We start from the raw sequence: 14,586 nt of genomic DNA, 5'->3' as shown, positions 1-14,586 counted from the left end.
CCGGGCACCGCAGCTGTCAGGTCTGTTTCTGTGAGGAGGCGCGCCATCTGAACTGCTGGCTGTCATGACGGTTTGGGGGAAGGGTGCAGCGGTGATGCAGCTAACCGCCGTGGCGAAAGATGAGGGCAGAAGGGAAGGGAAAGGAGGGGACGGCGTGCGACGGGAGCGTTGCTGCTATGCTATGCTATGCTATGCTGTAAGCGAAGGGAGATAGATGGGCACGACGTATTTGTTGCGGGGAAGATGGCGGGAAACGGCACGGAAAGTTTACACTTCAGCATCGCGTGTGCTTCTTGCATATCGCGGTGAAGTGCACGCGCAGGCATCGGAAGCAAGCAGTGCATGAGAACTACAGTAAAGCCATTCGCAGCTCCTCTCCTGCTCAAGGCGTTCTCCTGTCTCACCGTGTGAATTAGTCACTCGACGCGCAACGCACACCCCCCACTTTAGCATCGTGCCTCATGTTGGAACAGAACCCGAATCTGCGCCACAGACGATGAAGTCATGGAGTTTAGGACCAAACATCCACACTTTGTCCTCCGAACAAGGCAGTGGCCACCTTCACCATCAAAGACACATGCACGAACACTGAGACAAAGCACCCACCGTAAAACAAACTCTATAGAAACCGCTGCCTTATTCGGTCGGAGCCTCAATAAAGACACCGTCCTACTAGGCATCAACCCTAAAATGAAATGACTCAAGCAAGACAACGCCCCAACGCGTGAGTCACCCACCGCAAAGCAAAGGTGTAGCACGAGGCGTTCGTCTGCGGGGATAACATGCCTCGTACCGTACGCGGACGACGACAAGGCTGTGGTGGCGATGTTGCCCTGATGTCTGCTCTGCGCAGTCCAGTGTGTGCAGTCCTGCCTACGGACCGTGCGTCCACCCTCACGGAAAGACGACGTACGACTGCGTACGCATCCACGCCTAAAGTGGAGGCTGTGCAGGCAGGTTTGGCTTCTACCACAGTATTGGCTGTATTGGCCGCGGAAGCAGGCGGAAGCGGGACGAAGGGAAAGCGGCTGGATGACAGGACAAGACAAGACAAGACAAGACAAGACGAGGCCCGCCGGTCAGGCATCCGCATCCTCATCCCGCATCCACCTCAGGCATCCATCACCACTGTCAAAGCGCAAAGCATCTTGGGAAATAGCTAATAGAGATGTATTAGGGGAATACTTAATAAATGAAAACAGCCAGTAACAAAAAAAAGCATAAACAAAGCAAAGAAAAGACCCATATTCCAGGCAAGACATCATCCGCGATGTAATGCGTCGAGTTTCCATCCCACCCATCCCACCATGCCCATCCGCCATACCAGTGTATATGGAAAAGAAAAGTGTAGATTGATCCGTAAACGTGAAGAAAATGTGCAGATACAAAACCATAAATATGCCCAGATCAACCCCACCCATGCAGCGCGGAGAAGGGATACAAACCACCGTGAACGCAGGAACAGAAACGAAATGAATGGGCAGACAATGTGTCTGTGTCTATAGCGGAGTGCTGTGCAGGCTCGGTATAGACAACAAGATCATGAACGCAGGTAACATGAAGTAGCGGGGCTCCGAGCCTAGCCAGGCATGGGAGTCGTACGGATATGCACAGTACACCAAATACGCCAGAGAGAACAGGAAACCGAGGATCATAGATGTGAAAATTGGATGAGCCAATGCTGTTGGAAGCAACGGATGCATTTGTCCAGTGGCCAGCACAGAAGACGGCGCGGTTGCTTCGAAAAGCATGGGGAAGTGTCGGTGTTGTGGAAGCCACGTCAAGGCCGTAGATGGCAATTTGGAGCCATACCGGAAAAGTGCACATGTCGAATGCTGCAATGTGCTAGGGGTATCGCGGGGGTATCATCAATAGAAAAGCGGACAACGATGTAGAAAGATGACGGACAGGACGAGTGCCAACTCCTCGGACTTAGTTGAGTTCCATGAAGCTTTCATCTTCTTCTTTCAAACTCTGGTTGGTCCAGTATTGATGTGAAGTGTTGGTCGCATTGATGTTCGAACCGCTGCCGTCGGGGCTAAGGCTCTGCGGCGTGTGGCTGATTGGCTCGCCGGCGAGGTTCGTGTGCTTCGGGACACGCAGTCCGGAACCCGGGCCACGGGAGTACTTGAAAGTGGAGAAGCCGTTCTTTTCGACAGCCTCCATTAGCTCCGTGCGCATGCGACGTACTTCTTCGCTCTGGTCCGGCTCCCAGTTCTCTCCGGGCGAGAGCTGTTGCAGACGAGCTTGCATTTCATCGCGCTCCTGCGTCATCTTGTATAGCAGCCACATGAGATCGCGGGTCCAGCTAACGGCACCGTTGAGGATGTCACCTTTGTTGGGACCCTTGTCCTTCTCTTCAAGGGGTAGACCTTGCGTGATATTGCCAGCAGCTCGCCTTCCAGCACCACCAGCCAGCAACGAGGTTGCTTGTGGCGGTGACATGCCACTGGCGCCCAACGTAGGTGAGAGTGGGCCGTTATTGTTGATGTGCTTGCGAATCTTCTCATCCTCTAGGCGGTGTTGCGGTACGAGCCGGGAGAGGTCGTGGATACGCTCGTTGATGTTGTCACGACGACGGCGCTCAACAAGGTTGTGAGATTCACGACGGCGACGCTTCTTGGCATCTTGCGTCTGACCAATGTCGACCTTGGCGGGCAAAGAGGCATGCTTGGTAGAGTGCATAACCTCTGAGATCTGGTGATGCTGCAGGGTACCCGCGTGAGGAGAGCTGGGCGAGTCCACCCAACTGTTAGAATGGCCGCTTCCTGGAGTGCCATCCCACTGGCTTGACACACTAGGCTTGTGACCGTGCATGCGTGAAGCCATGATCGGCTGAGCGCCGAAGTTGCCAGAGTCTGGTGTGCCCAAGTGAAGATTGCTAATAGCCGGCGTCTTGGGTGACATGGGACTCCTGTTGTCGGACGGAAGGCGGCTCATGGAGATGCGTGGACGTGCCTGGCTACCCTGCATGCTGGTGGAGAAACCCATAGGGTGCCGGTTTTGATATTGGTTGAAGTCAAACCCGTTGGGGTTGACAAAGGGGCTCTGAATGGGAGCATCGTCAGGAGTATGGGAGTAAATCTGATGATTGATGTTCTGATGGCTTCCGATGACATGGCCGCTGTTCGCTTGGAAGAACTCATTCTGGTGAGAACGGTCGTTCTGACCAAAGGTATCGAACCCTTGGTGCTGCTCAAAGTTGCCGAGCGAATCTGCGAGCTCGTCATCTGCAATGCCCGCACCTCCGGCGATGTAGCCGTTAGAGCCACCGAAGTGGTTGTTCATGTTCATGCTTCCGCTCATGGTGAGATCGGAAGGGTTGATACCGTTCCCACTGTCGTGGGGGGCACTGAACTGCTGGTTCCCAAAGGAGTTCATACTGTAACCGCTTTGAGAGATGAAGTTGTTGTGAGTGAAGTCGTCGTGCTCCTCTTTGATGTAGGGTGTTGGTGACCCACTACCGGCCATGTTAAAGATGTCGGCGTCTAGTGTGTCGTCAGAGAATGGGTCCGGGCGAAAGTCCAGCCTCGAGAGCGTCTTCTGAGGAGAGTAGGAAGAAGGAGGAGTGAAAAGGGCGTCCGCTTGAGGGACAGTCAGTATGCTTTCATAGAGCATGATGGCAACAGCAGAGGGTGATTGACTGGAAACGGAATGGAGATAGAAAGAGGAAAGTAATATATGGAGATAGGTGAGAGAGGCAGGGCGACAGGGGTGCACCCCAGGGTGTTCTCATGACAACCAAGGGGTGGGGATGTGACGGGGGCGTACTTACTGGGCTGTGGCATTACTGAAGGTTACAGTGGGTGCGGAATGCGATGTTAGAGGCCGAGTACCGGTAATGGTCCCGGGTCTCAATGACCTGAAACGCTCTTACTTGGGTCAAGCGAATGACTGCGGAATGCAGTCAAGGTTTTGCAGGGAACGGGCAGCACGAGACTGCTTGTGACCCTATAAAGCCTGGGGGAGCGATTGCTAGATCGACCACACGATCAGAGAGGCAAAGCTCGGGGCACTCGCTTGCGTGCTAAATAGACACTCGAGACAAGAGGATGTTTGTTCTGCATAAGAAGCGTTAGCCGCGCACTTGGGGACGCAGAAGCAGCTGCAGGTCGCTGCCGGGGGAGAGATGGCTCACCGGACACGGCGAGCTAGGTTGTGATGCTCGCACAAGGTGGAGGAGGTTGTTTCCTGGCTGCTCCCTGCGGTGTGGTGGGCGGCGCAGAGGCGTGTATGCGCGGGGGGAGCGGATCGGGGCACGTAGACGCTCGTGGCTGTAGTCTCGGGCCGATCTGGAGTGAAGTGTTAGCGGCAAACTCTCACAGGAACCGAGTCTGAGGGCGTTGTCTGGGGTTGCAGAGGTGTGGCGCACAGGCAGAGGCGAGCGTCGGTGGACGACAGCCGTCGGCACTCTGGGCGTAGTGGGGACTGTGGTACGGGCAGCCGAAAGCAGAGAAACAGTCTGCAGGTCGGTCGCACGGCGCCAATTCTGCCGTCTGGGATACTATGTGCTCGCCAGCCGCGCTGTGCAGGCCGGTGGAGGGGAGGAAGGAGCTTGCGGGCGTTGACTCACCTGGCGGACGAGGCAGTGGCAATCAGGCGCTCGAGTCGACGGCGGCTTTGGCCTCGATGGATGGGGCAGGCGTTCGCGCGGGAGGGTACCGCGCACAGAGAAGAGCAAACTCGCGGTCGTGGGGAGCTTGGGTGGCACAGGTTTGTCTCTTTGAAGGGTGGTGGGCCCGGAGGACAAAGTTGGGGCAGGGCGGACGTCGTCGGCGGAGGAAGGAGGGCGCTCGTCTGAAGGCGCAATTGCAGGAAGAGGGGGGTGTTGTAGGCGGGCTCTGTGCTACCTGTTTCCGGGGGGTGGAATACTGGATGTGGGTAGCGGAGGGCGACCTGGAGGTGGGGGAGTGTCGTCGGTATCCGCTCTCGCAGAGGCGCGCTAACGGCGGGCGGAACAATGCGCGCCTGGACAATGGCACACGGCGTTTGCAGGCGCGAGGCTCGCGGCTGCTGAGAGACGAGAGACGAGTGTTTCGAGGCCGGTGAGAGGGGAGGTCGTGGCCCGGTCTGGGGGAGCGAGAGGGCACAGAAGGCGGTCTGAAGTGCAGGCCAGCCGGCTTTGGAGCGGCGACTAGGGTGTGCTGTGGGTGGTGCCAAGCGTGGTCGGCGTTTAGGCCCACGACTCAATCAGCGCAACGTCTTCAGCGCTGCTCGTCGCGGGGTTCGGCAAAAGAAACTCGAAACGCAGACTGCGGTGCGTCCTGGAGGCGGCGGGCAATCTGGCTGGTGTATCGCGGTACGGCACCGGGGGGGCGGATGACGTCTTCAGGGTGCAGCGCGAGCGTGTGTAATGCGTGTTGGATACAGTACCTTGGTACGCCGTGTGGAGCAGACAGTCGAGTGGCAGGTCAGCGTCAAGCAGCATGTGTATGTGTACGAGTATATGTAGATGCGTATATGCAGAGGAAGAGCGGCATGGTTGGCCGGAGCGAAGCGGGACGGCAGACTATTATACCCGCAGCGCAGCGCAGCGCGGCTCTCTCGCCCTCAGCAGTGAGCATGCAACAATCTCACTAGATACACGCCCTCGCACCCAAGTGTGGCTCATCGCGCCCATCGATTACGGTGGACCCCTCCCTTCCCATGCCTGCCTGCGGGCTTGTTCCCGGCGGCCTCACCAGGTCATCCGCGGGCAGTAGTGGGCATGGTGGTGGACGACAAAGTGGAAGGTTGTCTCACTTCCAGAAGGCATGGTGACGCCCACGCTTTGCAAGCAACGGGCCAGCTCGATCCGGCCGACACCGTTCGCGAGGCCATGCGCGCTGAGCATCCTCAGTAGTTTGCCTTGGCTCGTCAAGGTGGTTGCGGCTTCGGTGACAAGTTGATATCGCTCCCAGGCTTCCGGGCGCCGCTAGCGCGAGCTCCTCCGCCCAGCATCACGCCTCAGCGCTGAGCACCATTCGCATACACACACCCCCCACAGGCTTGCGCTGCGACCCTCCATCCGCACAGCTGCCCTGCCAGAGCGACTGCGACCCTTCCACCCTAGCCCTGGTCTCCCTCCCGCCGCACGCTCCCGTCCAATAGCCTCCGCCACGGGCTCCGCTTCCTCCACCCCAGCTCTACCGCTGCCTTCGCCAGTCTGCACACTGCACCTTCGTCACAAGCCTCGCGCACCGGTTGCTCTGTCTGAGACCATTGTCTGACAGCTGCCATTGGACGGCCTATCCGCACAGCTGCAGACGACGCTGCGAAGATCATCTGCACATAATCCTCCTCCCGCGGTGCAGGTGTAGCTCTCTGTCCTTCTGCCGCTCCACAACGGCGCTGCCATTGTCGTGCTCTCCACGGCGAGTCAAGCCACACGAGCAGCCATTCGCCCCCAGGCCAACGACTCAGGCCGCTGAACAAGGAAAGCCCTCGCCGGCTGGCTGCCTGCCTAGTGCGTCTCAGAACCCGGATATCGTGCGTCGCCTGCTGCGGCTCCTCGAAAAGCTTCGCTGGGACTGCAGCCTCTCCACCACCGCCTGTGTCCCAGTGTAAAACAGGCTTCTTCCCACGCCCGCCCTCCACAACTTGGCCTCGACCCGACTGAGGACTGCTTCACCACACAGTATGGCGTCTGCCTCGTTCCGCGACTCGATGAACTCCCTGGGATGGAGCAGAAGAGATCCCGACGTTCCCGTGAGCACCGCGCCTCCCACCTTCATGGGCCGGCTTCAAAACATGAATCCATTCGGGTCGGGGGGCTATGTCAGGCTGCCGACATCGAACGACGGGCCCGGGGCACCTCTTCCCGCACCAACGAGGAGAGAGGAAGAAGAAGGCTTCTTTGCCCGTGAGTCCACTCTTTTTCTGTATCTGTAAAGTGGCGAAAACATTCCCCAACCCTCACAATTTCGCCGCCTGCGCCGAAAATCTTCCTATATTCACACATTACCCTTTGGGCATGCAAATGTTCAGATGTCGATATCCTTGTATTTTGGCGCTTTTGGGCCTTGCTAGGTGGCCTCGTGATGGGCCCACGGCACTCTGCGTGAGGCTCTAGTCTCAAATGCCTTTCCCAAAATCCCATAGCGAAGCTTGAGGGAAACATGGAGGCAGTGCATCCCTCTTTTGTTTCATTCATCAGTCAATTTCCCGGACCCTCAGTACGTCACCTGGCCTGATCGTGCAGCGATCGGCCGGCGTGACAGAAGGGAGTTCCTGCGTGAACCCTCCTGGGTGCAGCCGGCTTGCATATCCGCGGCCGTTGTCTTTGAATTCTGCTAACTGTGTCCCACAGTGAGTCGATGGGACCGCATGCTGATCTTTGGTGGGTACCCAGCTACATGGGGTGCATCTCTACATTGACTGATTGCACTAGGCGGACTGTTGCTTGCGTCCTTGGCGTTGTTTGCTACCTGCATCGGACTCATGTTTACGCCCATCTTTATCGCTCGGCCAAGCAAATTCGCCATACTTGTAAGTCTAAACCGGTTTGCTTGCTTCCCAATCGATCAACGAATGGCCACCCGAGCGTGGTGAAATCATATGTGGTGTAGCACTGGCACATAGTGCGTCTTACCCCGGCAGCGCTGCGAACTATTGTGCACTCGGCCTTCAAGGGTGATAGCACTCCAGTGTCGGTTCGGGCTCCGCTCGCCGATTGCAGAAGCCTGCCTCTGGCGAATGGCGTATGGTGTGTTGGGGGTGTGCCACTCATGACCGCTCTAGCCACTGCGCGATCTACAGTGGACCCTTTGCATCGATCATGCGGGTGCTAGCACCGGGGCGCTGCAGAAGGGCATAGCTAAATCCAACTTCCCTCGAGGTGCATTGGCATGCATTGCACGGAGACGTCGAAGCTAACCAGTGTTCCCTGACTCAAGTGGTCGATGGGCAGTCTCCTCTTCCTCTGCGCCTGGGGCGTCTTGATGGGCCCGAAGACCTACGGTAAGAGAGCCTCACCGTCTCGTTTCACGCTGCTGACCAGGCCTAGTCCAGCATCTTGTGTCTGGGCCCCGTCTGCCCTTTACGGCGGCTTACTTTGGCAGCATTGCCCTTACGCTCTACTTTAGTCTGGTGGTAGGTCACGGCAGTCTGGCCATCCCTGCCCCTGCCGGTGAACCCTGCGCGCATCTCGCTCCTGCCCTTCTCCCCCACGCTAGCTTATCGATATCGTCGTCTGGATGTTTGCTGACGTCTGCCCACCTGACCACAGCTCCAGATGTTCCTCCTCACCTTCATTGCAACCATCGCGCAGCTGGTGTGCCTCGCCTTCTACACTGTATCGTACTTTCCCATGGGTTCCACCGGTCTGCGCTTTGCTGCGCGCTTTGGCGGAAACCGCGTCGCTGCGTGGATGAACGACTGAGCTCGAGGGGCGAAACTCGTACGACTTCTGTCGCGTTTGGGTGGCGGGGTATTTGGGCAGAGCGGCGCTCGTGCGTCGCGTCGAGCTTCCGAAGCAAACACACCCTTCCGGGGTCCCAGACAGGTCACGTAGTAATCATCGCTGTTAGACACACATGGCGGTAGCACGCTTTACCGTCTCGTCCTCTGATTGACTCGTCCACGGCAAGCTCTTGCAATCCTCACCTTCATCAGTTCGCTGCACCGTACTCAGGCACTACCACTGCGCACCCTTGCCCAGCGCCTCGACACGGTCTACAACGACAGTACGCCTGTCACCATGTACTTAGCGCCAACAGTTGCAACGGATCTCCCGGCAGTCGTTGGCAGGGATGCAATACCTGGTCTCTGCATCACGTTGGTGAGGAGGCGCTGAACCGGACGAGTCATATGGCTTGTCTTAGATTCAGCTTGGCTTTCACCTTGTTTGTACGAGTTCTTGGAGATCTCTGCCCTCTTCGCCGCGTGGCTGCTCGGACCAGTGCAGCCTCGGATCTGGGCTAGACGATGACTGCCTGTTTCCAATCACGTTTTCGGAGTTCAGAGCAAAGCAGCACACAGCACACCGATCAGCCAACGTCTGCCTTTGCACCTTCGGGCTCTGCGCGAGAGGCGCCTCTGCTCGAGGGTGAGGGATTCTCTAGCGCTCTCGCCATGAAGCTTTGTTCCGAGTCTCCCCGCCATGGTATGGTACGCGTTATCGACGGGCTGCACTCGCCGGGCGTGACATGTAGTCCACACCCCGTCTAGCGATGACACCTGTACCGTTTCGACCAAGCGCCAACTGAGGTCTACGGGAGGGTGTGAGGTGAAGGTCCGTGACTTTCCGAATTAAGCGACGTTGGAGAAAGGTGGTGTTGTGCATGGGGCTAGAGGCCCTGGATCTTCATATTGCATTGCATATCCGCGACGCGCGAGGGCTCGGACCACCTGCGATGGCATGGATGCGAGTGCGGGGTCGCGCGCGCGCCACAACGTGCAACACGCGGCTGTCGCCACAGTTGCTTCATGGGCCAGGACGTTGCTGAGAGTGCTGATGGACTGCCAGGACTAGTTTGCCGAAGGGCGGTGACGGCAACATTCCAGGCCAGATGCCTGTTGCTCCGTCGGCGTTCTAGAGCAGATGGCATTTGGTGCGATTCGCGGGAAGCGCGCTCCGGCCGCAATATGGGGACTTTCGAAAACGGGACCAGACGTCACCACAGTGAGCAGCACAATGTCTTCCGCGTCTATCGCTATCGATCGATATAATGCAGCGCTTTAAATAGCAGTGCGCAATAAACCCAGCGCAGCCAGCAAGCTCGAGACGGCGGAATGGGCTGCGGAAGTGGGCAGTACGAGATGGTGCTAGACGAGCGGGTGCAACACCATCTTACTTGCATGAAGATTGACTTTCAGGTTCGCGATGCGCGGCCATGCGCGACGGCCATGGTTGGACTTGGTTGCAATTCGACGTCGCACGTAGGCGAAATCCGCAGCTGGATGGTGACACAGTGCGTGAGATGGTGTCTAGCAGGGCTGAAAGAAGGTTCTTGTGGCTTTCCTGCTGCTTACCTCCTGTTCGCATTAGTGAACACTCAGACTAAGGGCGAACCTGATCGGTGTGAGATGGACGAGTTGGGCCGTGAACACCGGCCGACGTCTCCGGTCGGCTTGTGTCACCTGAGACGATGAGGGGACGCGCTGACACACTTCTTAGAAAGACATTCACCCCGCCGCGTCTCCACGTGTTGGAGACGGGCCCAGGCTCGGCCCGACGGTTCTGCCGGTTCTGTATCGAATGAGAGTCGGTGCCATGGGCCCGGCTAGCTGTTTTGAACGTAGCCGCATCGAGCTACCCCTCATGCATTCGTCCATTCGCTCATTCTTTCAAGAAGACGCGTCTTGGACATCATCGGCAGTTGGGGTTGGAACCCACCTACGGCGGATACGCGGAACTAACGCGTTCGAATGCTCATAGTTTCTAGCTTTCGCTGTACCAAGTACGCAACATTCAAGAGCCTCAATGCCCCTCAATTAGCCCCACCTGCAGGAGCTCCATGATGTGGGGTCCATGAGCCCCAATTTCTTACTGCCATCTGCCTCCGAATGACAATATTACTTTCTACACCTCTGTTGACATTGTGATACATACCCTCCTAAACTTGACTCTCGTATACCCGGCCTGTCAGAGCCCTACACATATCACCATAGCTAGCCATGCCTCCTCTGGATAACCCCCAGGAATACCAGAACATCTTCCACTGGGCAGAGACTCAGAAAGATGGATCAGTCCCTTCTTTCCGGACAAGGAAGAATGACCCTTATGAGGTGATTTTACACCGCCCAAGTCAATCGCTACAGCTATCTGACACGGCGTTCGCAGTATCAAGCTGGCTTCAACAACCTCTTCGAGAGCGAGGCCGTTCCGGGTAATTACCCTCTGATATGGATGACTCTCGACACTGCTCTGACCACAGCCATCGGTGTAGGCACAATCCCTCAAGGCCAAAATTCGCCACGGAACGTGAGATTTGGGCTCTACGCCGAGCAGATGACCGCAACAGCATTCGTTGCGCCCAGACACCTAAATAAGAAAGCATGGTGTGTTAGATTGGGCATAGCGTCTCCACAGGATGCTGACCCCCTCCAGGCTCTACAGAGCAAGGCCCGCTGTCGCCCACCAGGGCTTCGTAAGTAAATCTTATATTACCTTCCGTCAGCCCTACGAGCGAAAGCAGGCGCGCGTGTACGGTCAGCAAGCGGGGCGTCCACTTCGAGCTTACTCTCCATCATCACGCTTCCTATTCCGGACGTTGAGGCCTCCTACGCCACTTACCAGGCCACCGGACGTGCCCTAACCCTCACTACGCCATGCCCAAAATTAATCTCGAAATAATCATCCGGCACACTTCGGACGCTTTTCCACCCCACTCTGTCTGACCATGGCAAACGTCACAGCTGACGCACACACAGACGGACCTCCCCGACAACGAAGACACCGAATCCTGTTTCTTGCCACTTAACCCACGCGTGCACGTTTCACCCACGCAGCTCGCGTGGCTTCCCTTCGACATCCCCACTGATGGCGACGTCGACTTTGTGGCTGGGCTCAAGACCGTTGCGGGGTCTGGAGACCCGACGTTGAGGGAGGGCCTGGCTGTGCATACTTTCCTGTGCAATAAGAGCATGGAGAAGAGGGCGACGGTTAATTCTGATGGGGATTATTTGATTGTGGCGCAGGAAGGGAATTTGGTGGGTGATTCGCTTTCGCTTTTGATCTAGCTATTTCTGGCGAATCGTAAAGAGATGGCTAGAAGGGGGATTCGAAGAAAGATGAGAACTGTCGTCAGATTTTTGCGATTGCTGATCATGGACCCAGGACATCCAAACCGAATTCGGCATGCTCTACGTGCAGCCCGGCGAAATCTGCATCATCCAACGCGGCCAGCGCTTCAAGGTCAACGTCGAGGGCCCAACCCGAGGCTACATCCTCGAGATCTGGGGCTCAAACTTCCAGCTCCCAGAACTAGGTACCTCCCCTGACCTACCTCCCCATCCCCTCTAACATCCCCCAAAGGCCCCTCGGCGCAAACGGCCTCGCCAACCCCGCGACTTCCTCCACCCCGTCGCCAAATACGAAATCGAGAAAGCCCCCTGGGAAATCATCTACAAGCTCGGCGGCAAGTTCTTCAAGTCCACGCAGCAGCACTCCCCCTTCGACGTCGTCGCCTGGCACGGTAACTACGTCCCCTACAAGTACGACCTCACCAAGTTCGTCAACGTGGGGTCCATCTCGGTGGACCACATCGACCCGTCTATCTTCTGCGTGCTTACCGCCCCGAGCCGCGACCCGGCGGCCCCGCTAGCGGACTTCCTCATCTTCAGCCCGAGATGGGATGTTGCAAGTCATACGGTGCGTGCACTCCTTTCCTTCCTTTCCTCCTCTCTCCCCGACAGAAGTGACTGACGAGGAGCAGTACCGCCCCCCCTACTACCACCGCAACGCCGCCTCCGAACTAATGGGCCTCATCTACGGCGAATACGCCGGCCGCTCCGACGAATTCCAACCCGGCGGCGTGTCCTTCGAATGCGGCTTCGTGCCGCACGGCGTTGCCTACGAGGAGTTCAAAGCTGCGACCGCGGCACCACCGCCTGAGATGCGCATATCTGAGGGCGCGGTGGCCTTCATGATGGAGAGCTCCAGGCCGTTTACTATTACGGAGTGGGCGATGACTAGTGGGAAGAAGCATGAGCATGAGGTGAAGATGTGGTATGTATCTTCTCTCCTTTTTCCTTTTTTGTTTTTTCTTTTTTCTTGTTTTTCTTGGGTTTGGGCGAGGGGAGGGGAAAGGGAGAGGAGGTAGGCTAACGGTGATAGGGACAATCTCGTTGACAACTTTTCGACGCACAAGGAGGAAGTGGAGAGGCTTCTTGCGGAGGGGGTCAAGAAGATGGGGGTTAATAGGGGCTAAGCGAAAGGTTCCTGGAACAGTTTGCTACTCTTTTGTGCGACTGATCGTTGTACCCTTACGAGCATATACCAGATTGCAGTGAAGATAATGGCAAAGGCTAGTTCTAACCATTTACAAGCTCGTCCCGTTCTTCGAAATTGCTAAAGCCATATCCAGCGTGTACACTAGATACACCTTCGAAGCTGGCAAGTGGCCGTCACGCAAGCAATTAGACGTAGCGCTGATACCACTTTCACGGTGCAATGTGCCAAACAGTATAACGTACGTCCACATGTTGTCCTGCCTTCTTCCCGGTACGCGATTTCCTTCAACACCAGACACACCCTTGTAACCGCCTAGAACTACGCCGTCCAAATTATACTAGCAGTCTATTCCGAGATCTAACACCACAGTTCTATCTATCGCCTTTCGTTTCCTACCTAATACGTCCCGGGAAACACACCCATCCTCCCCCCATCCGTAACCTGCACCGTCCCATTCGTGTACGCGCCCCCTTGCCCACCAGGAACAACACCAACCCCGCTACATCGTTCACACCCCCCATCCTCCCCTGCGGCACCTGCCCCGTGCCAAACTTCGCACGCAGCGTCTTCGTCATCTCGCTTGGATACGGCCCCGGCGCAATCACATTGCTGCGCACGCCCCACGGCGCGAGGAACGAAGCGAGCATCTTGGAAAGGTGCGCGGCGCCCGCTTTGGACGCGTTGTACGCTAGCCCCGCGGTGCAGTGCCGCATGAAGGACGCGACGGACGCGGTGGTAATGATGTGCGCCATTCGGTCGTCGTCTGCGTCTGCGCCGATTTTCTCTAACGCAGATATGTCCTGCTCTCTCGGCGTGCCGTCTCCTTCGACTTTCCCGCTCGCCCAGCCACGCCGCGTGTTGGCTGCTTCGAGGAGCGGGAGGAACGCAGCTGAGACGCCGATGACGGCTTGCGTGTTTATCTTGAAGGCCGTGTCCCAGCTGCCGGAGGAGAACTCTTGGAGCATGGCATCTCTCAGTTCATCGATTGACTCTGCTTTGTAGAGCGCTGCCCCGTTGGTAGGACCCAGGACGCCCGCGTTGTTAATCAGCACGTCGACGTAGCCTACCTCCTTCTGCACTTGAGCGACTGCGTCTTCTACGGACGTCTGGTCTGTAACGTCGCAGGCTATGGCGGCGAGGACGGAAGACGCATTGCTGGGTGCGGACGGGGATGCTTGCAGTGTTTTGATGGCGTCTGAGAGCACGGTTTGGCGGCGGCCGAGGAGGTAGATCTTTGAGGCGCCGTTTTGGTAGAGGGCGGAGGCGTAGGCGAGACCGAGGCCTGCGTTTTGGTGTTAGAATGGGAATGGGAGGCTGTGGCACTGTTGTGTTGTAGGGGTGAAGCTCATGCGGTGGGAAGGAGGGGCATGGCGGGGTAGTAGGGAGGGACGTACCGCTGCCTCCGCCGGTGATTACCACTACTAAGCCTTTGGCTGAGAAGAGGGACGATGGGCTGAGGGGTGCTTGGACGTCCATCTTGTTGATTTTGTGTGTGACGGGAGTTTACGTGTTGATAGTGAGACTGTTGGTATAATCCTATGTCGTCATACGCGGTCGGTACATTTGGCTCCGAGGGGGATGATTGCTTATGGTATGCTAGTTGCACGATTGCGAAGACTGATGGGAGCAAGTTATGTATAATTCCCGATGACTATCTTCACGTTCATCTGCCGCTTTGGATCTTTATCCAACCTCGGTGGCGTCGATCTTGA

At 57.0% G+C, this 14,586-nt stretch overlaps 3 protein-coding genes across 3 annotated transcripts; 1 reads left to right on the top strand and 2 right to left on the bottom strand.

Moving 5' to 3' along the window:
• Positions 1-1,932: 1,932 nt before the first annotated feature.
• N0V89_004916 (uncharacterized protein) lies at positions 1,933-3,618 on the bottom strand (the record flags this gene model as incomplete). Its single annotated transcript, XM_056213697.1, has 1 exon — positions 1,933-3,618. The coding sequence occupies one exon, from the start codon at positions 3,616-3,618 to the stop codon at positions 1,933-1,935; it is 1,686 nt and encodes a 561-aa protein (XP_056070964.1).
• Positions 3,619-10,596: 6,978 nt separating this feature from the next.
• N0V89_004915 (uncharacterized protein) lies at positions 10,597-12,851 on the top strand (the record flags this gene model as incomplete). The annotated part of the gene is made up of 9 exons (XM_056213696.1): positions 10,597-10,707; positions 10,763-10,808; positions 10,869-10,980; positions 11,030-11,069; positions 11,353-11,631; positions 11,759-11,909; positions 12,030-12,292; positions 12,357-12,649; positions 12,758-12,851. The coding sequence occupies 9 exons, from the start codon at positions 10,597-10,599 to the stop codon at positions 12,849-12,851; spliced, it is 1,389 nt and encodes a 462-aa protein (XP_056070963.1).
• A 415-nt stretch (positions 12,852-13,266) lies between these two features.
• N0V89_004914 (uncharacterized protein) lies at positions 13,267-14,350 on the bottom strand (the record flags this gene model as incomplete). Its single annotated transcript, XM_056213695.1, has 2 exons — positions 13,267-14,156; positions 14,269-14,350. 2 exons carry the CDS (start codon positions 14,348-14,350, stop codon positions 13,267-13,269), a joined length of 972 nt encoding a protein of 323 aa, XP_056070962.1.
• Between the last annotated feature and the right edge of the window lie 236 nt (positions 14,351-14,586).

This window comes from Didymosphaeria variabile (assembly GCF_027946475.1).
Source record: "Didymosphaeria variabile strain IMI 356815 chromosome Unknown scaffold_4, whole genome shotgun sequence".
NCBI classification, from domain to species: Eukaryota; Fungi; Ascomycota; class Dothideomycetes; order Pleosporales; family Didymosphaeriaceae; genus Didymosphaeria; species Didymosphaeria variabile.
This window is presented reverse-complemented; position numbering and strand designations above follow the sequence as displayed.